Source organism: Seriola lalandi, unplaced genomic scaffold (genome assembly GCF_002814215.2).
Source record: "Seriola lalandi dorsalis isolate HSWRI2012SDOR001 ecotype SW California unplaced genomic scaffold, Sedor1 jcf7180002054188, whole genome shotgun sequence".
In the NCBI taxonomy this organism is placed as follows: domain Eukaryota; kingdom Metazoa; phylum Chordata; class Actinopteri; order Carangiformes; family Carangidae; genus Seriola; species Seriola lalandi.
The window spans coordinates 1,315,382-1,341,760 of NW_019524741.1; the positions used below are offsets into that span (position 1 = coordinate 1,315,382).

General features: G+C 38.8%; 3 protein-coding genes across 5 annotated transcripts; 1 reads left to right on the forward strand and 2 right to left on the reverse strand.

Annotated features, from left to right (window-relative positions):
* The first annotated feature begins 11,868 nt into the window (after nucleotides 1-11,868).
* LOC111653346 (leptin-like) lies at nucleotides 11,869-13,581 on the forward strand. The gene is made up of 3 exons (XM_023403896.2): nucleotides 11,869-11,983; nucleotides 12,598-12,787; nucleotides 12,884-13,581. Exons 2-3 carry the CDS (start codon nucleotides 12,638-12,640, stop codon nucleotides 13,217-13,219), a joined length of 486 nt encoding a protein of 161 aa, XP_023259664.1. The 5' UTR covers nucleotides 11,869-11,983; nucleotides 12,598-12,637; the 3' UTR covers nucleotides 13,220-13,581.
* A 553-nt stretch (nucleotides 13,582-14,134) lies between these two features.
* On the reverse strand, nucleotides 14,135-21,769 carry rbm28 (RNA binding motif protein 28). 3 transcript variants are annotated; one of them, XM_023403894.2, is made up of 20 exons: nucleotides 21,412-21,769; nucleotides 21,014-21,160; nucleotides 20,816-20,919; nucleotides 20,606-20,681; nucleotides 20,388-20,480; nucleotides 20,186-20,257; nucleotides 19,921-20,023; nucleotides 19,571-19,821; nucleotides 19,407-19,473; nucleotides 19,176-19,285; nucleotides 19,019-19,092; nucleotides 18,738-18,873; nucleotides 18,363-18,427; nucleotides 18,098-18,256; nucleotides 17,767-17,916; nucleotides 17,561-17,635; nucleotides 17,328-17,454; nucleotides 16,817-16,955; nucleotides 16,014-16,128; nucleotides 14,135-14,679 (listed from the first exon to the last, which is right to left on the reverse strand). In XM_023403894.2, exons 1-20 carry the CDS (start codon nucleotides 21,527-21,529, stop codon nucleotides 14,539-14,541), a joined length of 2,322 nt encoding a protein of 773 aa, XP_023259662.1. In that variant the 5' UTR covers nucleotides 21,530-21,769; the 3' UTR covers nucleotides 14,135-14,538. The 3 variants fall into 3 exon arrangements, with proteins under 3 accessions (XP_023259662.1, XP_023259663.1, XP_023259661.1); XM_023403895.2 differs by having other exon boundaries at nucleotides 16,056-16,128; nucleotides 17,328-17,457; XM_023403893.2 differs by having other exon boundaries at nucleotides 17,328-17,457; nucleotides 21,412-21,768.
* A 982-nt stretch (nucleotides 21,770-22,751) lies between these two features.
* On the reverse strand, nucleotides 22,752-26,373 carry LOC111653347 (transmembrane protein 53). Its single transcript, XM_023403898.2, has 3 exons — nucleotides 26,107-26,373; nucleotides 24,907-25,153; nucleotides 22,752-24,751 (listed from the first exon to the last, which is right to left on the reverse strand). The coding sequence occupies exons 1-3, from the start codon at nucleotides 26,341-26,343 to the stop codon at nucleotides 24,390-24,392; spliced, it is 846 nt and encodes a 281-aa protein (XP_023259666.1). The 5' UTR covers nucleotides 26,344-26,373; the 3' UTR covers nucleotides 22,752-24,389.
* Between the last annotated feature and the right edge of the window lie 6 nt (nucleotides 26,374-26,379).

Below are 26,379 nucleotides of genomic sequence, written 5' to 3' on the forward strand. Positions count from 1 at the left end.
CTCTTTGATGGCCGTTAACTAGGTTTAGGGTCTTGCCTCTCCTCCCACACCCCACTGCTGGCTGGGCTGGATGACCGCTCTTTAGCTATTTTTATCCCCGTGGTGCTGTTTCTGTTTCTCAGCCAGCCAGCAGAGAGGAGAGCAGAGGTGCAGGCGTCTCTCATCACACCCACCTCTCTCTCTTTCTCCCTCTCTCTCTGTCTCTCTCTCTTTCTCCCTCTCTCTGTCTCTCTCTCTCTCTCTCTCTCTCTCTCTCTCTCTCTCTCTCTCTCTCTCTCTCTCTTTCCAAAAATAGCCGTGAGTCGTGATCAGCTCGTCCTTGAGAGAGAGAGAGAGAGAGAGAGAGACACACAGAGTGAGGTAGAGAGAGAGAGAGAAAGAGAGAGAGAGAGAGAAGGCTGTAGTATTGCTTAGAATCAGAGGAGGGGTTATGGATTGATACAAATAGTCACCCCCGCCAAGCCAACCCCAGCGCAGGCTGAATTAATGTGTTGCTATTTTTGGGAGCCCCGTGTTTCCAGGGGAGACCTAATGACGCAATGACGTCAATGCGGGTCAATCGCAGACTGGAGGAATTGAGTGGCTTCCATTTGGGGCTTTTGCAGTATTTCCTACAGAAAGGATGGAAACGAGTACAAAATGGAAGTATATTTCCTCAAAAATGCATCGAAAACAGAGGTGAATCAAAATGCAGAAGTGAAAATTATCACAGTGGCATCACGTCGCCCCAACCCTTCGAGCATCAGCGATAGTAAGGGAGGTGTGTATATATGGATGCTTTTTTTTCCTCCTCATCCACAGAGCATCTGTGGGATAATACCTGCCAGTGACTGTAGCTTTGTGGAATAACATTTTCGAGAACATTTGCGTGTTTTTGATTTGATTTGATGTGCACAGCCTCGGCTGTTTGTTCTTCGTGTGATCTTTGTGTGTACGTAGTGTGTTGTTTTCCCTGCGTAATGCTTTGTGCTGTCTATCTCTCTGCCATTAGCTACATGTGATTATACTCTTGTTTTATTTGCATTTTCTGTCTCTTTCTTTTCTCTCCCAAGGGCTTCACACAATCCCGACCTATTCGCATCTAGACGCACAGAGGTAACGAGCACCTTCTCCCTCATCTCACCATCTCATGAAATAATGCAGCTACTGACCATTTAATTCTTGTGTTTTACATGACTGCATTCGTGTGCCAGATTCTTGTCTTTCAATTATTGATCGGGATTTGAACGGTAGTCAGAGGAATATCAGTTATTGTAGCTGGAGATTGTGCGCGTCATGGTTGCTCGCAGCGCGGCCACCTGCCGACGCGCACAGCCAAACGGCGGTGATGCGTGGAGATTTCTGTCTTTTCCAAAACTTTAAATTCGCCTGTGGATCACCTCTTTACGGTGGAAGCTCAAAGTGTTTGTCAAGTGTTCGTGGTGTCATATTCGTGTGTTTGTCTCCCACTGATTGCAAGCGCATCCATGATTAGAGGAGGGTTATTTTTCAGTGGGTAGTAAGTAGGCTAGTGCCAGGTGACGTGGGTATAGGCAGGATGAATTGACAGTGCAACCCCTTGCTACAAGAAAAACCCCAAGAGAGACGCATGTTGCATATAACAAGAAGATGAGATGCTGTTCTCGCTTAAACACACATAGGCCACTACACACATTGTCGGACACATTCATTACAGACAGACGCACACACACACACACACACACACACACACACACACACACACACACACACACACACACATGCACAGTGTCGTGAGAGGAGGTGGGGGTGGTGGTGGTGGTTGGGGTGGGAGTAGGGGGTGGGGTGGGTTTAGGGCGTTTACCGGCAAGGCTGGTTTCAGAACCATGGACAGCTCACATGAAGCTCATCCAGTGTGGTCTACTCTCTGCTGTCCGCACTGGCCGCAGCATCATTGTTTGGCTGTAGCACTTCATAAACCAGGCCGAGACAACTCTGTCTTTCATTGTTATAAGAGCACCACCAACCCCCCACCCCAGAACAGATATCTAACCTTCTTTTAAATTATAGGCTCCACACATGATATATTTTACCTTTTCCTGCAGCCACCAAGTTTTTGCTACATGGCACCTGTGTGAAATGACGTCAACTGCCTACTATCTGGGTGATAGGTGTGTTATAAAGAATATAAAGATGCTGCTGATTTGTATGATGTTCAGTTAGATAAATAATACCTCTTAATATTTGTGTCCGTGCAGCATGCCACCTTTAACGCCAAATTGTGTTCTACAAGCAGGTGTGTGTCCACATTTAACCTTCTATCACCTGAAATCCAGATTTTCCCCTCGCTGGCCTCGTTCCTAACTATAGCTTCACACACAATATACTCATATTCTCATCTTTCTGACTTTTTTTTTTTTAATGTCCATTTCTGATTCACAAGCAGTATTCATTCTTACCTTATATTAGAATTAGTCATGAAGGGCTCCAGCATGCTCTTGGACATTTCAGTGTCATTCACAAGAGCTCCAGTTTCATTGAATTATCTTTGCTTGTATAAAAGCAAAATATGTCAATCTCCAGTGCGTTTTTGCTTTATATTGTGCCAATTGACGTTACACCCCATGGCCAGTAACTGGCTTTCTGAAGTGTAAGGTGTCATGAGGGTAAATCACAAAACAAGGAATTTAGGGAAGGGTGTAGAAACTAGAAATAGCTATAATTTCTTGCTTAAGTTATGGCTTGTGGTTGTGTATAGGATTAGGTGTACAGGACATTTCCCCACATGGTCTTTTGATTCATTTTTGATTCTTTTTTTCCCCCGTATTTATGGTCAATCAGTGATGATCAGTTCTGACAGGGTGAGCATACAATGATCAGTGACTGATTCAGTGCATGTTACCATCAGTCTATGATTATACATTGAACTGACTACTTTGAAGTCAGAATCAGCCCATAACAAAATCATGCTGAAATCAGAGACAATTACATTTATGCATGTAATTGTAAAGTAATAATCTGCTCAGTCCTTCTGTTGTAGCGTTAAAAAGTTTTTTTTAAACAAAAGCAATTATGTCTAAGAGGGAAAAACGGCATAATGAACAGCAATTGCACAAACATTTCGATGACGTCAGAAAAGACAGCCTGGTGCTGACCTGATGACAAGAACCTCTGAGTTAGAAAAACAGTGATTTGTATCCAAGTGGAGTGTAAAAGAAATACCTAAATACCACTGCATGCTTTCATATTCCCTTTTTTCCTTTTCTTTTTAGTTGTATGTAGTAAAATGAGTAAGAAATGGCACATACACTTTCAAGTATAAGGAATTGAGATCAACTCCATCACTGTTCTTCTCGATGTTTGGGTGCAGGGTTTATATCCTATCTGAGGCCTTTTCAATAGAAGGGGAAGAATAAATAAAACTATTATTATTATATATGACCCATTTTGTTCCTAATTTACATTCAGTCTCATGGATCCCTAACTGTGTGTTTCAGATGCCGTGGTTCACATCAACTGAGTGCGATGGTGGCCGTGATTTCAGCTGAGTAGTCTTGTTCTTTTCAGGTCTTTTTGCGGTCTGGGCTTGCTGTCAAATGACTATCCAGGAAGCCCTTACCCCAAAAAGCATCTGCAATGGACCCTTACATCAATGAAGATGTGCATCCAATTCGAAATTCAAATTCAAATTCAAATTTTTGAGCTCAACTAATATGTTCTGAAAATGTTGTTTTCTCAATTTGCCCATCAATTAAGTTTAAATGTATATAACTTTGAAATAGTGTGACCTATCCAACACAAAAAGTGAGTGTGTGGTTGAAATAGGAATTTTGGCAATAAACGTATAATGATGCGACACATAATATAGAACATGTCAAACCTGTTCGTCATTTACCTTGCTGCCTTTCCTGCGTGTGTTAAGTAAGTGGTTTAAAAAACAAGATGTAAATCATTCTCTGGCTTAGTTGGTTTGACTGAAAACTAGCAGCTTTCTCTTTCCTGAGGAGCAGCACTGAGACCCATTACTCCTGTTCTGAATGCATGTGAAGTGTCACTTAATTTTTCCAGAAGGTGGCAGCATTGCTCAAATTTTTTTTTTTTTTTTTGACTAAGGAAATTACACTTAAATTCATGGACACAGTTATGATGATGACAAGGAGTTTGATGAAGGTGTCTTTGTGTGCAGCATATATAGTGTTATAAAATAGTAATTGACTGTACCTATTCATGGTTGTAATTGAACGTGCTCCTGTGAACAAGTCCCAATTAAATAAACAACTTCTGCAGAAATTTGTCATTATTACTCATTTCCTGAGTTTCTGTGGTATCGTGCAAATCAGGATAAAACACAACTATAAAACAGGTGCAATTCAAAAGTTTTACCACGTTTGCATAGCGATGATGCAATTTTGCTTCCAGTAAAACACACACAAACACATGATTAAACAATTCTTCATCCACTGACTTCAGAAATATTCCACTAAGCTTGTAGCGAGAAATCCAGCTCTCTGTTTTCTGGTTGAGAATAACTTGTGCTCCAGCAATTAAACTTTCACTTTTACATTCTGAAATTTGTAATGAAGATGAAGGAGTAGGTGTAATTTATATTTAACAAGTTATTTAATTAACAAGTTATTTAGCAAGGAAGTAGTACTTTTTGAAGACACACTTTGTCTTTCAAGTACTTTTGTATATTATGTCTTAAAACATGCTGGGATAACATAAAGGAAGATGAACATATGTACCTTTAAAACCGAGCTGTCAAGAGCATCAGCAAAATTATATCCAAGAACACTGGCTAAGTCCTTCAATTTTTCAGTGACAAAATCATAAATCATAAATCCTAAATGACTTCTTGTTATACTTTTATTTTTCAAGTCCTTTTTTTTAGCTCTGTTGATCTTCTCAACACCTGCAGTTAGTGAAAACGTGTTTTGTGGTTGCTCTCATCATGTGTTGTGGTTTATTATTCACACAAAGTGCTTTCACTATTCCAGTTGAGGCTCGGCAGCTGCCACTTCAAAAACTTCACTTACATGCGAAGAACCTATTTTCTAAAGGAGGATTTTCCCCTGAGTCAGCTTTGACGTCCTGCTCGGTCTTGAGTAATTCAGATAACGTGAGGAAATGCTCTCTTAAACCTGCTGTGGGGTGACCATGTCATCTGTACTTACCTGAAGATGAGCGATGCCCTGGTGATAAATGCCTGAGCACTTATGCGACATGGATGTTCATGTGTAGAACTGGCAGACATATGACTGGATTTTGCTTGTTTTTTTTTTTAATTCTCTCAACCAGGAGGCTGCACCCACATCCCAATGGAACTGGAACAAAAAAACTGCTTTTTGTTTTTTTCCATTTTCTTTTTCCAATAGTAGACAAAAGCTATTTGTTAGAAGGCCACTGAAAAATCCTGTGGCTTTTGTGACATAATTTAGTTGCTGAGAGATGTGACCTGCATGTCTGTAATTTCAGGTGCTGATTCAAACAACGGACCAATACCTGAATTCGATTACCAACTGACAATACTTTCAATATATTTCATGTACATAAGAGAAGATTTTTGCTTTATGACAGCGTTGATATAAGAAGACAAAGCAGGACTAGTTTGCCAGAACGTGAAACCTTGATCCCTGATTATCTTCCCATAAATGTTAAAGGATAGGTTCACATGTTATCAAGTCTATCTTAAGACAATACTGACATATGTACAGTGAAAGGTTTATTGGTCGCTGTAATTGTTTCTCCCATTTGTACTGGCCACAAAGAGATCTGAGCTTAAAGCAACTTCAGTGTAAGCAATGGGAGACAAAATACAGCCCAGCGACCAGTAACACTTTCAACGTTCTTGTGATGGTCTTGAAAAAAAATGTAAACCTATCCTATAATGGACTCTTATTGCATTTTTAGTTTCTCCCAACTTCCCTTTCATGACTTTTACATAGATTAAAATTTTGAATTAATTTTATTACTGATGTACTGTTCGTCTGTATGATCTGGTCTTAAAGGTCATCCTTACACTCTACATTTAACTTGCACAATAGTGGACCTTCTGATCTTATTACTCTAAATTTAAATACAAATGTACTACATGGTCTGGTGAGTTTAGCTCATTATTTTCACATGAAGTACTTCATAAACTAATCATATTTCCGCTGAAATTAACATCTGTCTCATTAAAATCACAACATACTCCTTCCTTGTTTAATTTTTTATGAGACACTATAAAACCAGTGGTGTGACATAAAATGAGTCTTGAGATATGGTGCACTCTGACTACATATAGAGGAGTTGGTATCTACTGCAGTACATACTGTATCGTGCAGTCTCCCTCTCTCTGGATGGAATTGTAAACAAATCTCAAAATATCCAGGAAGTTATACACCTACATATTTCCTGCCAAGCCACTTGACATCATTTCACACCTTTTCTCTTTATGAAAATGTTTAATTGGCTATGGATGTTATTTTCTGTACTTTACTTGAGTATTATTTCTTTTTAGAATCGTATTACTTTTACTCCACTACACTTGAAAGCTCATTAGTCAGCAGAAAGAATTTTATTTTATTTTGAAAATGTGATTGGTCTTCCTCACAGGAGAAAAACATGCTGCATTTTTGAACCGCTCCATATGAACTGTAAGGATGGCTACGTTAGATAAAGATGAGTCAGTGGATTCTTCACCAGAACACCATGACCTTATCTGAAGTCCATGTTTGAAATGTTATGAAATGAAGAAAGGTTCCTTTCCTTTTAAATGTTTGCTGTGTTTACCATGACCAAACTTCATCACTGCCTTAAAGAAAAAAAAGAAATAAGAAATAGCTGTACTTTAGTTGATTCAATTGTGTTTTTATGGTAATTTCTATAGGCTTTGATATATTATTTAATTATTACTAATTATTATTCAGCAAGCTTTAATGCTACAGGTTCTACAAGTAAGTCATTTCACTCAGTAGGTTGTTTCAGAGTCATTAGCCTCTGTAAATGCATTATTGTATTGTTCCTCTGTGGAACAATACAACGAGTTGACATAAAAAAAAAATTTTTGAATACTTAAGTATTTTAGTATCTTAATTATTTAAAAGCATTTTTACTTGTATTGGAGTAATATTTGACCAGGAGTATCTCTACTTTCACTCAAGTGATGTGTACTTTGTCCGCCTCTGTCTATAGGGCCATACACATATATTCTTTCAGGAATCTCATTACACATTTACAAATATCAGATAATACATTTTAAATATTAAATAAATCCCTTTGAAAATAGCTGGGTGGACGGAACATGGTGCACACAAACTAATAACTACACACTTATCCCATCGACATCTTCTGTAACCGTGTACATAGACACATCCCTGGCAAAGAAAAGACTTTCTGGTTGTTTTGAAGTAAAATAAATTTACACAGTTCTAGACATGGTGTTCAAATGAATACGCATTGTGTCTACGTGATGGTTTATTTTCAGACCTTTACTTTCATTCTTAAAATTTCTTAAAATGTCATGTTTCAAGATACTCATTAGATACGCATTCTCTATATGAAGGAGTATTTGGGAACGAATTTATAGCAACGTGCACACATCAAACATCCCGTAGCACAAAAGGAGTCGACAAAATAATACAAAATTTAGAGTTTTCCTTTAAAATAAGTTCATGTAAACTATCACATGAAGTCAATTTATCTTCAGTGGTGGTCTTTTCTCGGTATGGTGCAGAGAGTTTTCTGTATTAATTGTGTAAAGATAAATCAACTCCTTATAGTAAACCTGATTATTATAAGTCAGTTTTGGTAAATCCAATTAAAAACTTTTACACTGGAGTCATGTGACTGGCTGGAACGGGGATTACAGTAAACACGTGCCAGATGTATTATTCAACATTCACAGAAATATAAGAAAGAGCATCAGCAGCCAACTTTTCTTTTACAAGTTATAGTCTGCATGAATTCCCTGAGGTGTTTAAAGCCTTTCACTTAATCCTTTGTAATCGGCTACTTTTGCTCTGTACACACAGCCCAGCTTTGCTTAACATATTTTGTTTAAGATGCCCTGACTGGACATTTGCAGAGATCTGGCTCATGAAATGCTGATTCAGGTCTTTTCAGACCAGTTTTACGGCATTAACGTCATTCAAGTGTCTGGGGGTGAAAACAACACTCCATCCTGCAGGGCAGCACGTCCAGGATCACTGAATGTGAATTCTCGTCATTCCTGTGACTCATCCAGGCAATTCCTGCTGAGTGGAATTCCTGGTTTCCATGCTACATCTGGACAAGTAATCTGATGCTACGAGACCTATTAACATGGCTCAACCCGTGCTGCTAGGGGAACAGGTCGGCAACACGTTGTTAACCTATAGGTCAGCATATTATTCTACGTCATTCACTGCTGAAGTAATCACATCCGTCCTCCTAATATTAGAGGTTCTCTTCCTGACCATGTGCAAACTTGCACTTTTTCATGTACATATCGTGTGTATTGTGTATATTGTATTTATTAGTGTATATTTGGTATATTTTTGTTGTATATTTCCATAGATGTTTATTCTATAGATGTTTTTTTTTCTGCTTTGGTAAATGAATTTCCCAGTTGTGGGATAAATAAAGTTAATCTAATCTAATCTAATACTATACATGCAGTATTACAGTGCGCGCAAGTGTGTATAGTTTGATTCAAGAGGGACACACACTTCTTATGACAATGTGACTCATATGCTCCCATAAGTCATGTGACACAAAATCTTCATGAATTATTGATGAAGCCTTGCAGTGTCCTTCTGTCACACTCCAGGAGGTGACTTCTTGTCCTGCAGGGATGCAATCTGATCGATTCTCCATGATCAAAGGGGAATCCAAACATAAAACTCTGTAGCCATAGTTTGTTTCAGTAGCAGTTTGTAATAAAGCCACAAAAGTGTGTCTCTGCTGTTTGGAGTTAGTTTGTGCATGCTGAGAACTCTGGGCTAAATTAACACGTTCATAAACTAACAACTCTGTCTGGCTAAGAGGAAATCACTCTGACTCACCCTTTTCATTAGTTTTTTTTTTTGTTCCTGCACCTAGAAGAAGCATGAACATTTAGATTGACTCTTGTAGTCAAATTGATAACACCACAGATACCACACAGATCCATCTCAAACGTAAAAATAAAGCATGACGCTGTTTATTTGCAAAGGAGATACATTGGAACTGTATTCCCCTGTGTGGCAGCATTAAGTGATAGTCAAAACCTCATCTGACTGACCACTACATTATCTTAAAATGTTTCCTGTATACTGCGACGCCACATACTGGCAGACAAAATTCTGATTTAAAAATAGTTTTAGCGACAGGAAGCTTTTATACATCCCAGATGTCAGGTCTGGTGCTGGCAAGAGAGCTCCCTGAAGCCCCAGCACAACAACTTTTAACAATATTTGGAAACTGTCCATCCAACTTCATCAGTCACTTCATTCCCTCATGTTTTTCTTTCATGAATAATGCACTATTCCCGTTGAAAATACAAGTGGGACGCTGTCCCCCATTTGCTTTTCTTCCCAGAAATATGTCTTTTGCTGTGTCTTTTTCCCAACAGTTTTCAGATCCTATCACGTCTGTTTATTCTGCCCAAAGCGTGGCCATGACCATGTGTTAATCATTTTACGAGACCTCTGTATCTGCGTGCATGTGCGCTGACAGCACATTGGAGCATGTGCATGAGGTTATTAACAGTATCTAGGATTTACTGTAAATTACCTTGAGAGGAAGCTGAAATTGCCTTTGTGGTCCTGTTTTGTTCGCTGCAGGCCTCCCGTCCAACATACACACATGCTTGGCCTCGTTGACCTCTTTTTGCTTCAGAGAAACTTAAACTTGCTCTGCATATCCACTCCCCTCCTTCTCCACGGAGCAACAACAGAAATATGCTTCCAAAAATAGCCGCTCTGCTTGAAAAATACATGGATGTCAAAACGGTTTTCCAAAAAGAGCAGTGAGTTAGAGCAAAATGAAACTTAAATGGGCGAGAAATGCATCCTCATATGTCTATCTAAAAAGACAGGTGGCCTTCATTAGAAACATCTGGCATCTATCGTTTTAACATGACAGTGTTATCATTTATTGAAAGAATGTTTTTCTCATACTCCTCAGTTCAGAGGAAAAGTGATGTGTACTAACGTAGAAATGAAACAAAATTTAATTAATAACAACCTTCAGGACGTGTCACTCCGAAGCTGTCAGACTCATCCATAATGATTTCCTAGGGTTAAATGTGTAAGTGTTCAGACAAACATCAACTGAACCCACACGGAAATGTAATATATGGCATACTGTATGTGTCAAGAGTGATGCTGCCATTAATGTCATACATATCATTGTCACATATATATACATATACATATACATATATACATCCTCTGGATATAAGAAGGTATAAGTTTATAACATATCATCATACCATCATAAAATTTATATATTTAAAATTTCCATGATGAATTTTAACAACATGTTGCAAGCATATATACTAACGATATATATTTAATTTATATGTGCAAGTTTATTAAAACAACATACATATAAAAATTCTACATGTTTATGTATGTTTTTTTTTAATAATTTCTCATAAATTTTTAACATGTCTGTCTTTCCATTCTGGGAAAGTGTTCTGAGAGTTTTGGACCCTTCTGTATATAATATCAACATATACTGACAGGCTTTGGGATGGATATATAGTTAGGCAATATGTACAATATAAGCATACGTACACAAACATACATATTTGCATGGGCCAGACATATTTTAATTTATATTTGATCTGTTTTTATTATATATATATTACATTTGCATATGGGAAGTCCATTCTGTCTGTGTCTGAGATTCTAAACTGCATGAAAATTTGGCTGATTTTTGTTCTTATTATTGCAAACACTTTTCAAATGTCACAGTATATGTGAATTATGTTGTGACTCAGATATTGTACATGTGGCTGGTAGTCACCAACAACAAGATCATACACGTACATATCTAAAAAAAAAAAGAAGATATTTGCTATCAATCTGTGTATACAGGAAACTGATTGAAATGAAATGAAATACAATTATAAAGTTGCAGCTCTGTATTCCATGAATAAACATGATATCAGTGAGGATCTTTGTTATACTGGGCTCCTTGTATTTAGACAAACGACAATCAATTATTCTCAAACAATCTCTATATCTCTTTCATATCACTGCTGTATTGCCTTATCTTTTCTTTTTTTTCCCTTTTTCTTTTTAGTGTTTTTTTATTTTTTTATTGTCTTTATATCCTGCTACGGCACACGCCACGTGTGCCTGGACACACTCTGTTGTGGCACATGCTAAATAAATACAGGCATTAACTGTTGGACCCTGGTGGCATTATGCAATGTTTAGAAAAAGCAGTGAAGATAAGTATGTGTCAGAACAGGATAGGACATATAAGGCATGGTGACTGTTTGGCCAGTCAAGCTGCAGTCACATAATTAGATTAAAAAGATTGTTGTGTAGTACATCAGTATTTTGGGTTTTGCACAGATATATGGAGATATTGTGTAATTCTGGATTTACTATGTCTACATGTAGTGTTTTCCTTAATTTTCAAATACTACTGTTCAAATACTTTTGACCAAAACCCCTCAACCTCCTACAGCTCCAATGAAGTTGTTTAGTGGGTACTGAGAGACTGAGCCACATGTTTAAGTATTTTTCCAGCTATTTCTAAAGGGAAAAAATAGCTGCATCCACAAACACTTCTAATCTTGATAAAATACAGTACATTTTTTGCTATGTGACTCAAATATGTCACAGGATAGTTACTAAAAAAATGTTTAGCATATTTGCCCTCCCGTCCCCTGCAGTGCCACCAGGGGATTCAGGGGTATGAGATGGGGAGAGGTAAGTGAGGAGGAGGGTGGGGGGGGGGAATTGGGGGGTCGAAGAGAGGTGAGTAAGAGATGAGTCAACAGCCCTCCACTATAAGATATCCTGATGGAGCCTAACAGTGGCATACAACACGGACACCAGCCGAGGTAAGGCCAACTCTCCTCTCCATCTCATTCACCACCTCCTTTTCTCAGGCTTCAGCTCTTCCTTCTTTGTTTCACCATCTGTGTTCACAGATCACACATGGTCTTTCTCCAGTAGTCAGTTTGTTCAACTTTAACTTTTAATATCTCCTCTGGGAATTTTAAACGCTGCATGTATCCGTAATTAATGTGAGAGAAATTCTTGTTGGTTATTGTGTGTGTATCATAGTTGTTTTTTTAGTCAGCTTTTTCCCTTCGGTCTGTTCTTTACAGAGCTTGTAGCATAGATGTAGATGCGCGTAGCATGGTAAACTTGGCGTTGAGAAAGACACCGTTAACTAAAGTCAGTGATCTTTGTACCATTTACAAAGCCAAATTCACAGGTGTCTCTATCACAAATATTTGCTGCCATAATCAAACATATTGAGTAAATTACTGGAACGAAGCATGTTGATAAGTATAAACTGATGACATGCTGATATGAACTCATGCCTGCTGTCTTAGTGAGATGACACAATGGTGAAACAGCAAATGAATGATGAAGATCTACAAACAACATAAAAAGGCAGAGTGACCTGCTCAATCTCTGATCATGACCAATTCATTTCTCCTCCTAGGCATACACTGCTGTTCTGAATTCTGTACAACTCTGGGACTATGGACTACACTCTGGCTCTCCTGTTTTCTCTACTGCAAGCTTTAAGTTTGTGCACAGCTGCTCCTCTGCCAACGGAAGTTGTGAAGATGAAATCAAAAGTGAAATGGATGGCTGAACAGCTGGTTGTCAGGCTGGACAAAGACTTGCAGGTAATATTTGTAGTTCTGTTTGTGCTGAGAGAATGTGAAATGTTTGCAGGGGTTGAAGTGTTTTTGGACTGAATGGTGTTGTCTCTCTCGCTGCAGGTCCCTGCTGGCCTCACACTCAGTCAGCCTGCTGACGATCTGGATGGACCCGCCTCCATAGTGACAATCTTGGAGGGTTACAACTGCCTGATCTCTGACACCTTTAACGGGGTCTCCCAGGTCAAGTTGGACATCTCTTCGTTGACGGGTTACCTCAATCAGTGGAGGCAGGGGCACTGCAGTGAGCAGCGGCCAAAGCCTCCAGTGTCGGGGCCGCTGCAAAAACTACAGAGTCGAAAAGAGTTCATCCACACGGTGAGCATCGAAGCTCTCATGAGAGTGAAAGAGTTCCTCAATCTGCTGCTGAAAAATCTGGATCATCTTGAGACTTGCTGAAAAATGGACATTAGGACCAATATTTATAAGTCGTTGGCCTGATTCTCTGGATAAGTTTGCATCAGTGATGTCTGACTTAGCATTCCCCCTGGCCATGTTGAACTTTTGCAATGTGTTTTGAAAGAAATTTATTCTTAAACATGCACTTATTTATACACATATTTATTTATCTACTTTATCTATAAAATATGTATTTTGTAGCAAACATTGTCTCTTCATTGGTATGTCTGCAGCAAAAGTGTTGTTTCCATAGGAATGTTTGTATAAAAACTGATCTACAGCATACTTTGCACATGAAGGTAAATCAGCTTCTTATAGTTTGTATTATGACTCCGATGTCGTGTCAAAAAAAAAAAAGGAAAAAGAATTTAACATTAATTCAGTCCTGAAGCTGAATCAGCAACGTAAGGAAGCATCACAGTGAACAGTGATGTCATGTCTGGAAATTCCTGAAATCCAGGAGGAAACTTGCCAAGAGTGACAGATGTGTTTGTATGAGAACTAGGACAGAACAGGAAGGGTAAAGGGCAACTTTCAGTGCAATATCATCAGCTCTTCCAAAATAACTATTTATAGCATTAGACATTTTGTATATATATTTTTTTTTTTTACAGTTGATGGTATTTTTTTATAACTAATGGGTTTAAACTATGAATAAATATTTAACAAAATGATCTTTTTGTCTGAGTAAGTTTGTCAGTGTTGTGTAATGAGTGAAAGAGTGAAAGTGAAAACGCCTACACAGACCAGGTTAATATTAAATGCCATTTGTGCCTGTCCATCTCTTACTCCACTTGTATATTCAGGCTGGTGGGAGGTGTTTATCCAGAGCTATCGGCTTATGATTAACTCCTGTTGAAACTAACATTAAAAAAAGTCGATGAAATGGCGACTATCATCAGGAATTGACACATCTTTGAATCCTGAAACAAATGAGGATTTAATACAAAAATGTAAAGATTAACAATAAAACACTAATTCAAGTGTTTTTGTATATTTTTTTAAAAAGACATGCACAGGAAAACTCTATCCTTACATAATTCAGCTTGTTTTCATGGTAATAAACAAACATGGATTGTAAAATAGTTTGCTCCGTGTTTCCATGAGCATGGATTACGAAAATGCAGAAATAGGATGATGGAATTGAAGTAACCGTACAGTAGATGGGTATCACATACTGTATAATCTGAAAAAAAACTATTGTACTTATTGTAAAACATCAGGATGTTAAATATGGAGCCTTAAAGACTTAAGATTCCAGCACATTTTCTCTTTCACACCCACAAAAATACAAATATACAGTACACACACGCACAGTATTAACTATTAAACCACTTGTTTCTTTTGATAATGGTGTTCCTGTCATTGTTACCCATCAGTTTCTTCTTGTACTGCTCCACCAGGCTGTCAAAAGGGTCTCCGTTCCTTCTCTTGAAATGTTTCTTTCCTGCTTTAACCTTCTGGAAAAAACCAAACCAAATAAAGACGGTTAAGAGGTGTAACAGGACACCTCTGATAAAGTGTCACCAAACTGACAGGCTACTGTTTTAAAAACAAAACTGAGAATTAAACAGCACTGCTGGCAGAGATTAGTGCTCAAAGTAAGATGTGTGATCGTGATGGTTAACGCTTTAGATCATAGCCTGCAACATACAGAGTATTCCTTCCCAATTTACAGTGCGATTGTTCAGTACTGACAGTGGATGGTGTGCAGTGTCAGTACAAAAGCCCCTTTACTCCTGACTTCACATCTTCTTCCCTTGTACCTAATGTATGTATCAGTATTACGGTACTGGAACACTGTTAGTACAAAGAAATTACACAGTAAATTGGGAAGAGTTACACTGTACTTTGCAGGCCTTTACCAGCGTTATCTGTCAAAATGTCATGACATCAAATCAAAGATGGTTACACTCCAACATGTTTTGTTTCATTCAGTTCCAGCAACTTGAAATTATCAGTGCATTTTAAAACTAAAATCAGCCACATTTAAAAGATATGTGAGAAATTGCTCTTTGAAAAGGGCAGATCATTCAATAATGCATTTACAAAGTAAAAACTCCTTTCCTCCTGTTGCACAGAACAGCCGACGTGCCTTCCTCTCCCATAAAGCACTTTCTCAGCGCTTTTTTTAGTTTCAGCTTTTCTGTGTTGGCTTGCATTGTAGTGTTATAGCCATTAGCTAACACCTCACCACCAGTACTCTAAACAAGGTTCTAATCAAGTATGACTGAAAGATCAGGGTGTAAACCACAGTAACACAAGTGTGATGGAGAAATTGTTTCTAAACTCACTTCAAAATTATCCTTGTTCTTATTGTTCATGTTCATCTCTTAAACTTAAAGTTGGCCCTGTGGTCTTATAGACATAGGGCTGCGTGAACGTCTAATAATGTGTAAAACTGAGAGAATCCATATTTAAGCATGACTTAACACTTCACAGATCATGTGAAGAACACATGGTGAAATACCTGATTACTTTCAACCAGCGTCTGACTTCCTAGTTGTTTAATGTAATTTTCTCAAATAACATCCCTGCTGTTTTTCTGCCAATCTTCTTCTAGACAGTATTGTGGTAATACCACTACAATATCACTTGGTGGCGCCAAAACAGAAATATTTTATATGGATTAAACTACTAGAAAACATGAATGAGCAGTCTTCAGTAAATCTGCTGCAGCATTTTATAATGCTTAAATCCAGATCATTTTTGTTTCTAATAAATCAGTGCCTCAGCAGAATATGAATATGACCCCAGATTACGAATAAGCAAGTACAACAGAATATGTATAAACCTGGTTTCTGGGCTGTGTGGGCTTCTCCATCTGTTGTCTTACGTGCTCTCTCCTGTTGGATCCAGGTTTTGCTTTCTTGGGTGGTGGAGCTTGCTGCTTTCCTTTATCACGCATTCTGCAAAAGACAACAGTTCACAGTCTGTAACTTAATCCTGATGCTCACTGTTGAGTCACAGTCAGTATTTTCATACAGGGTTTACAGAGGCAATGTTTCTCTACTGTTTTACATGGCAGTCTAAAACTTGTGGTTTTGTATCCGACAGCACAAAACAGGTCACATCAGTTAGACAAGCTGGGAATGACTACTCGACAATTTGTGGTAACTGGAGTGAAACAGACCCAGATTTTGAGTTATTATTAGCCAGATAATACAAGAAATGAAATTCAAAGAAGTTTTAGGATTCAGACTGCTCGGTTCTTATACTTTAAGCAAGTGAACTTGGGTTAAGGCAGATTGCCAAACAAATGAGAGCAAAATTCACTGATACAATGTTGACACAAGCAACAAGTGTGGTACCAAGACACTCAAGTTAAAAAATATAAAAAGTGATCAGGAGTGCTACATCATGTCTATACCCTGGTACCACAATTACTACTTGTGTTGACATAAGAGAGAAGGAGATTTCTCTAATGCTTTTTTTGCAAATGTGTCTAATTTTTATAAATTGACTGAAAATTGATTCACACATATCCTACAAATGTCAGTGTTATGAATTTTTCTGTCACTTTTTATTTGCTTAAACACACAGAGTGACAGGGAGAGTATAGCAGACATGAGACTAGTAAAGGTAATAAAACTGCACCTGATCTTAGGTCCCCGATGAGAAGGCAGATGTAGAACCTTCTTTCGTTTCTTTCCGTTCTCCAAGTCTATGTGCTCGACCTCAGGGTTGGTCTGGAAGCCGGAGTAGCCTCTGTCTTTTTTCTGGTTTTGAGGGGGAGCTGATAAACACAGGAAAAAAGTGGACAGAGAGAAAATCAAAAATCAAAAATAAGAAGGATGTAAATGGTAACAGCAAATGTAAAAGGCTTATGTTTGAGTTTAATCCAGTGTTACAGCCAGTTAAAGGAAATATGGTTTCTCCTCAGCACTAGTGAGCTGTACTGTATCTGTCCTGTGACAGTGCGTCGTTTTTTTTTTTACATGCTTAATAGAAGAACAGGGAATAGCGTGTATGTATCACAGCAGGTCTTCTCCATCACCTATCATAAGCTGTGACATCACTGATTGGGGTGTGTCCAAAAGAACAGGAACCCATTTGAACCTGTGTGAATTAAAACCTCATGTCCGACTGCCTAATAATATTTTCATACTTCTCTCGTTTCCTGTCAGCTCTGATGAGGACTGTGCTTTTCTTCCACCTTTCCTAGGTCCTGCTCCATCTCCAGCCGCCTGGGACTGAGGATTTGCTCCTCCTTTCACAGGATGATTTTGGAAAAACTGCTGCAAAAACAACCACACAGGATTAATTTCCATTTAGAAATTGAAAAAAAAAAAAATTATTTGAACAGGAATTCTAAGTGGCAACTATGACATAGAAACACACCTTGTTTTTTTGCTGTCGCAATTCCTTTATTTTCAGTTTCCTCGAATCCTCCAGGGAGAACTCAACAATAGGTCTCTGCAGGATGACACAAGATTGGACCAGGAAAGGAAATAAAAAGCAAACAAATAAATAAATTTAGAACAAAGCTGATTTTAAACACACTGATAATGATTTCAGCACTCAAGCACTCCAATGCAAAAAAGCACCTTGTGTGACCCAAAGATATCAGGGTTGTTGTTGAGGTAACGAAGTGTGCTGAGAGCATGTTCATGTTCCTGGAACTGGACAAAGCCGTAGCCTAATGACTGTCCCATCGACTGACCCTTCTGTGGCTTCTTGTCATACATCACCCGACACTGAAAGGAGAAACGGGTGTTATACAGGTGACAACGATACCCCCTACTGGGCACAACTACACAATTTTTTTAATTCTATACCAACCAAATAGTAGTGTTTTCCAAAACTGTAGTAAAATAACTATCTATTCAGCACTGCCATTTTCAATGAAATGTCTACCGGCATACCATGATTTCTCACCTCTGTGATGCGGACTCCCTTGCCGCCCTTAATGGCTTGAAGGCAGAGGGCTTTGAGTTTTTTATTGTCCACTGACTTGGGAAGGTTATGGACACACAGACGAGTCTTTGACACAAACACGCTTATGTCCCGAAGCTTGGCCCTTTTTACTTCTTCAAACTAAAGGAAACAGACAACACCAAATACATGAGGTGAATCATGGGTAAGAGACATGCTTACAAATCTCTCAAAATCATGCATTAAAGATCGTGTTGAAGAAACTCACTCTTGTTCTTTTGATCATGTCTGCTTCAGGTACACCCTCTGCAGCCTTGGTTCCAGCACGGATCACTGGGCATTGAAAGCAAAAGAGAATGACAAACAGTGTAAGAAGTAGAATTGATCTAGAATCAGTTCAGCAATGTAGTGTGACAACTTCTAATACTGTAATAGGGACCTCACAAGTCAGACATGGCTTGCATCTCACATGGAGATATCTTGGTTCTAAGTTTTCATGTGGAATGCTATGAAATTTACATCAAATCTGCATGAAGCAAAGCCCTTCAACCAAATAACTCTGTGTAAGACGAAAGGGTAAAAAGTAAAGATGAGTGAGAAAACAAAGGAGGAGAAAACAGGAGTATGAAATGGGTTTACTCACATCCCTCTCTGGCCAGGTACAGGTTCCTGGTGCCCGTCTCCACTTTCGCCTTATTGACCTTCAGTTTGGCAGCATCTTCTCTGGTCACTGCTGCCACAATAAACAGCTTTCTGCCATCTACACGGATGCCACCATTCTGCATCAAACAACACAGCGTAACAACAAGGCATCAACCCATTGCACAAAACACAGAAACAAATGTCATACTATAAAAAGGCAGATACAGGGAATATATATGGTTTATTATTCAAAATTCATGCAGATTACAGATCGCAGATTACCTCCGCCTCGTCCTGTGCTGCAGCCATGCATTTGTCTGCAGCCTCTTTAGTCTTAAACTGAGCAAATGCACAACCTGGCGAAACAACAAATCCAAAATGAGTCAATCAGCCCGTTTTCTAAAACACGAGAGAGAGGACTGTTTCACTGATGACTGACCCTTTGAGTGTTCTGTGTCTGGGTGGAGAACAATCTTTATGTAGTTAAGCTCTCCGTACTTTAGGAGAACTTCCTCAAGACCCTCTTCCTCAGTGTCAAAGGACAGATTCCTAATTCAGATAGATAGTGATAACATAACAAGGATTTTTTTTTTTTTTTTTTTTAGTTGAGAAACAAGGTACAGTGAAATAAACGAAAGATTAAGATTGAGTCGGGAGAAGAATTGCCAACCTGATGAAAATTGTTCTTCCCTCTTTCACATCTGAAGGAAGAAGTTTCTTTGAGGCTTTCTTCTGAGCTGGAGTAAAAAGCAGCAGACACACCAGGTCAAAACAACATTTTCATGAAAGAAAGTATTTACAATACGTGCATGAACATCTACTGAGAATGTATACCTGATCCCCCTTCTTCGTCATCCTCATCCTCCTCATCTTCATCCTGACTGTCATCTTGATCCTCATTTGAATCAAGGCTACTCTCATCATCATCGTCTTCTCCCTCCTGGGACACATCATCATCATCATCATCATCATCATCGCCGTCGTCGTCCTCCTCCTCCTCGTCATCCTCACTGTCTTGTTCCATACTATCATCTTCGTCATCATCATCATCATCCGCCTGCTGCACAGCTGGTTTCGAACTGACTCTGTAGAAAGGTGCAAGACAAAATTAACCAGGAAAGTTAACCAGATTTTAACACCTCATCGCATATCAACAGAACCATATAAATATTCAGGGTTCACACTTTTTCTTCGCAGGTGCCGCTTGTTTTTTTCCTTTAGCGTCGTCTTCAGTGTCACTTTCTGAGTCTGACTGTTTTCCAGCTGCCTCTACTGTAGTCGTATTTCCTGTGGAGGTAAACAAAATATTGTTAATCATTACCCTCTTTGCTTTGATGAGCGACATACCGTCTGATGACTACGAGGACACAAAAAGTGTTCTCTTTTTCATGTTCAATGAGTTGTAGATATTAAAAAGAGACATAGATGACGACTCTTGCAGAAAATTACCTGCAATTGGGGGTGGCTGTGTGGCAGTGAATTTGTCCTTCGGGATAGCCCAGTCAACTGCTACCTGCCGACCTGTGAGTAACACAATAATGTTTAAATATGTCACACTATCCAAACTAGATAAAGGTTTGTTACTCAAAGTGGGATGACAACAACAAACCATGTTCTTCACAACAGTAACTAAAGTGTCTCAGTCACTAACCTTTGATCTCCTTCAGGTTCATAGCATTAAGCGCTTTTGCTGCCTCAGGCACATTTTTGAGCATGACGAATGCGAATCCTCGCATCTTCCCATCTATGCAAACAAGAAAACAACAACAAAAAAAACAGACAGATTAAATACGTGATGGACATGACCCCACAGTCACACGACAATTCAAATGTTGCTCAGCGTGGTTGTAAGAATTCAAACATTTTTACCAGGTTTCAGGGGAATTTTGGCCTCAAGAACTGTTCCAAACTTGGCAAATTCCTCCTTCAGGTCATCCTCTGAACACTGTAACACAAAACACCCCACAGGTCAATCAACAAGTGTCCTCAGTGTTCTCGGCAAATAACTATGAATTTCAGGGAATGGATCAACGTGTGCATGCCAATTCTTGACTTTCTTCATTTTGAAGCTCACTGTACCTTAAAACTGAGGTTCCTTATGATAAGTCTTGATTTTTGTTTATTCCTGAAGCCCTTAGGTTTTTGCTCCTTCTCCTTTGGTGCTGCAGTTGGCTCTTCAGGTCCTGAATGAAAGGCATGAGCAAGGTTATCAAGTAGACATAGTGCTAGAGCGCTTCCAAACAACTGCTTGATTATGGGACATGTCTTCATACGCACCTGTTTTCTTTTTGTCTCTTATTTTTTTCTTCGCTACTGACAGGAAAACCCTCTGTCCGTCGTATTCTTTTACTTCTTTCAAGGCTCGCTTTGCATCTTCCTCCATGGAATATGTGACATAGCCAAACCCCCGACATGTTTCTGTGCCTGGTTTACAGATGAGAATAAATTATTTATGTTGTCACTTATGTTGCTGTGACTATTTAGTAAAGAGTTTTCAACAGTTACAGGATCAAGTGTCAGTGTATCTGATCTATCTCCACTTGGCTTCAGTTGGTAAAATGAGGGACAACACTAAAGCCGTAGTGTAAGCACCAACTACTACATCTATTCAATAAGTGCAAGGAGATCAAGTATAGTGCACCTAAAGTCCCCGAATAAATGAGTGTCAACATTACCTTTCTCTCTGACCACGAAGCACTGCTTTATTGGACCAATTTCAGAAAATATTTCCTCAAGACGCTGATTTGAAGCTGCAGCTGGTAAAGAACGAACGAATATAGTCTGAGCTGGCATGGCTCCGCGCTGCCAAGCTAACGTTAGCACGATATGTTAGCCTGTGTGGCTCGGTGATAATTCACAATCTATTGTCTGATTTGTTAACAATCCAGTATTAGATGTCAATATTAAACTATTCGATGTCAAACGAGCTAGCGAGATGAAAACATATCACAGTTTAACTTGCACGCCATTAGCAGTCGGATTTAATCGCATGTTTACATATGTGGGCAGACATCTTAGAAAGTTACCGGAAGTTGTCACTTCTTGCGTTTACCAGTAAAAATGTGTTCAGTGGCGCCGCCTGCGGCCCCGGAGGTGTCAGCTTGTCAGGTAAATTAGACATTTACAGCCGCTTCTTCACATAAATCACAAAATAAATACAGAAATGGATTAAATCCAGTGGGCGACAAACAAGTACAATTTAACAAAAATAATTAAGAATAGAGATTAAAGAAACACCCTTAACTCTTTTCTTTAAATAATGTCATCATCACAGGTCCAAAACATCACATTTTCAGATACTTTTAAATATTGTGTACCCTTTAACATTATCTCTAAATACACTTCTAGTAATATGTTGCAATATAGAATGTACATTTAATGCGAGTTAAATATATTTTAGCTAAAAATTTTACACAAACGTGCAGAATTGTGCTTGAAAAATAAAGAATAAAAAATTAAATAAACTGTACATTGAATCTATGTGTGATATATGAATAATTTACACTATGTATATACAGATGTCTACCGTGAGGGTCAGAGGTGTGAAAGAAAAACGGAGGATTGGAAGAATTAACAAGAGATGTAATATACAATGTAAATGATGTGATAAAAAAAAATGCAATAAATGAATGCATAGGGCCAGGTGAGCAGTCTGGCCTATGAGGAAGGGAAGTAAGGCTCCCGTTCCAACACGGAGGAAGCTTGTTGAATGGTGACATGGTAGGAATGAAGTCCTGTATCGTTCTTTGTCACAGCTGGGCTTAAGTTAAGTAGCTTACTAGACTAGTGTTACAGCTATTCCAGTTTCTCTTCAGTCTATTTTTTCCCATCGGAAACAGACTGTTCTACATTACTACAGTCACCATGAATTACTTTTTTGTGTACATCGTCTCTTAGTACCTTCAAGATGGAAATTAATGTAGCGCATACGCATTAATGCCACTTTAGCACAGAACTGATAATAACTTTCCATTTAAATACATTTTTGACTTTTCTATAAATGAATTACCTCAAAAAAGTTGCTCCCATATTTATTTCCAAACCAAACAAAAGGCACAATAAAATGTTGACAAAAACTTGTTTGGAATATAATTGCACATATCAGAATTGTATTCAAGTTCAAGTTATGAAAGACAAAGCTTTAGTGTTCAACAACCACCTTCAAGACATTTTGGAGGTTATCTGGTATAGTGTAACAGACACTGACGGGGCTCATTAAAATTGAAGAGAGGTAAACCTTTGTAAAGTCTGACAGTTTTGGAAAAACACCCATATAACTGATGGATATCACAGGTTATCAGTGTAATGTAACATGTTTGGTAAAGAACGTATAAAAAAAAGACCTCTTGAGACACCTCTGTCTGAAGGAGCCATGTGAACTGGAGGGTGTTAGGGTGTTATCAAAAGGTTATTGTTCAGCAGGGTCAACAAACACCTACAAGGTGGAATTCCTTGTGGAAGAAGAGATATTCTTCATGGCACAAGTCAAAACAATCAGTGGTCCCTGAAGATTGTTTGCATATCTATGAACGGTTATTGCGTAGAGAAAGTAGAAAAACAAAGCATGCACAATGGCTCATATTCTGTTTCACAAAATAACCTTTGTATTGCACTATAAATCTCCTTTCTGGCTTTATACATTATTGACTGGAAACTGTAATGTGGAGAGGTTTCTGAACATCGTGACATTCATTGAAGACACTGGAAGGTTTCACAAGTGACAGGTTTCATTTCCCTGTGTTCGCCGTCACTGTGCCGATGTGAGGAATGTAACTCTACATCTTTACTATGCAACTTATTCAAAGCAGCAATTTACTTCCTGAGATGAGAGTACAACCAACTTGTAAACAGAATCAAGGGTACAGAATTCAGACAATGTCAGACAAGTTTAAAAAACAGATGCTTTGTTGAGGAGGTGTCCTGAGTGTCCTAATATCTTTGTCCATAACCAGTGATTGCTGTGGTATTGGAACACACTTTTCTTTGAGACTCTATTAATCAGGTCAATGAATCATAAGTTTAAAAAAGTCTTTTCATATATTGTCATGACACTTGTTGTACGCACTTTAACATAAAGCATGTTGAGTTTACCTGTAACACAAATAGCCTTGCCTTACAATGCAAATGTGCTTGTGGTTATCTCTGCTCACATCTTTCTACTGCATTCATCTCTAAGAATAGCTTTGAACAGGAAAATGAAGAACAGTATTTAACACATTTGCTTTGGAAATTAGGGTTTGGGAAGTAGTTCAGATACTGTTTGAGTTCTGCTTCTTCACAAAGACACTATGTCGTAAATTTGGTTTCATTAAGGTAAGGTAAAAACGTGTGATTTAATTATTAATTTAAAAGTATTTTATTTACACTGAAATAGAGTTGCACTGAATAGTTGATTAAAAGAAAGAAAAATAATTGTGTTTTTGATGGGACATGATAGTAAGCTGAAACTGTAGTTGCACTTTTTATGCTTAACAAGGAATAAATAGTTTTTTTTCCCCATCACTTCATCAAACTTGAATTAAAATGAACAGGACTGATAGCTGACCATATCGGAAATGAATCTATATAGCAACACACCATAAGCTAACAAACACTTTAAGTTAAGTTTAAGAAAAGTCAAGCTAATATGGTATTAGGTTGTAATGAAACCATCTTACATTTTGGCCTTCAACGGAGTGATTTGGAGTGAACAGAGGAACAAGTCGAGGGTGGTCAGATACTCTTGTGGGTGCCTCTTTAGGTGACCTGCATGTGTTGAATCCTCCCACTTCTTTGCTGTGATGTTTATCCCACACTTCCGCCAGTAATCGATCAGATCCTCCATAGATCGCGCGTCGCTTAACGCATCGTTCTCGCAAAAGAAGAAGAGTGCAGGAGCAGGGATGGGAGTGTTCCAAAACACATCGATGCTTGTGTTAAAATAGTCCACCGTTTGGTGTTTGAACATGCCAAAGTACAGCATGCTTATCTTTTTGACCAGAGTCTCAAAACGAGGAAACACAGTCTTCCCTAGACCTGGACAGAAAGGAGAAAACCGCACTTAATTCATTTGCACTGAAACAACATTCATTCCTTTTCATACATGTATCATCTTTATGAGTGATTGTGCATAATAATGGATACTAATGACATGATATGAATGAATTAAATTATGTTAACACTGAACTAACCTATGGCCATCGTCTCCAGAGAGCCCACCACCAAGCTATCGAAGACTTGGCCTTTGATCCTCTTAGTGAGCGACTGATATTTCTGTGTGTCCTGGGACACGTGCACCAGCAGTTGACTAAATGTGTAGCCACCGATAGAGAAGGCATGGACAAGAAGTGGGCGGGATGCGAAGCGCTCGCTCTGGAGCAACTCCAGCAAACTCTTTCCATGATCCAGACCCCAGCGAGGCCAAAGGAACTCTTGCACCTTGTGAGTGAAACAAACAGAAAGTGGAATCACTTGAGTCTTTGGGGATGTGTAAAAACTTTCCATTAGGGCCACAAATCACAATGAAATCACAATGATGATTATTCGCCAAACACTGTCTTATGTGTCTTTTATATTGCGATTACTACAGTATACAGAAAATGTTTCAAGCCTTGAAACCTGCATACATGTTTACCATCTTACACTCTTCTTCTTCCCTGCCTTTCATGGTGCATTGCTATGTATGTTGGTACTTCACTGCACCTTTAGGTCAGTTTAATGCTGACCACACTGCATGACCACAGTATAACACCACACTGTACTGACTCCCTCATTGCAACCACACAACTCACAGAATTGCCTGCAATAGCTGCTCTTCCAGCTACAGCTCTGAACTTTTCCCAGACTCGCCCTCAACGGCCATACAACCTGCACAACAACTTATCTATGAGATGACCCTTTGCACCACTCCCTGACAGTGGCATATGTCTTGTTTGTTGTTGTAAATGTGTGCATGTGGGTTGTTTTCAAGTCAGGTGTGTTCACAGTGATGTAGGATGTGGATCATTCCTAAACACACAAGTGTGAACAGTCACAACAAGAAGATCAGATCTGAGCAAAAAGAAAAAAAATATCTGTAGTGAATATTAAGGCATGTAATGTGAATTTTGCCTATAGAGTTCAAGGGGTTAATAATTAACTCTTATCTTGTTTGAACACAGTTGACCTACAAAACCAGTTCCCTATAGCTATAGACGCATAGCTAGTGCTAATAGCTAACTAAGTGCAGGAGAAACCACATATTTGCTGCTAAAACTTCAGCATAAATCATAATAATTCAGCTGAGTCAGTCATCATGATGTCAATGCCAATTATTTGTGGTTGTGACAGAACTGACCATGTACAATAGCATCCTTCGTGTTTTGTCGGTCACTGATTTATATTGTCCTTACCTCACTCTCCACTACAAGCACATCGAAGCCGGTGCGGAAGTAGATTTCGCAGTACTTGGCAACAGCTTGGGGACGCGAACCCAACCACGGCAGCATCAGCATGAGAGGTTTAAGGTCTTGAGAGGCTTTGGTCTGACATCCCGAGGCTGGAGATGCTATTTCGTTCACGTAGAAAGTGACATTCTTACTGAGGCGGTGGGCTGTAATTCCTCTGCTCAGGGCTGTTCGGGACAACATAGCTGCTGCTGCCAGGCTTCCCGGTGGAGTAAGGGC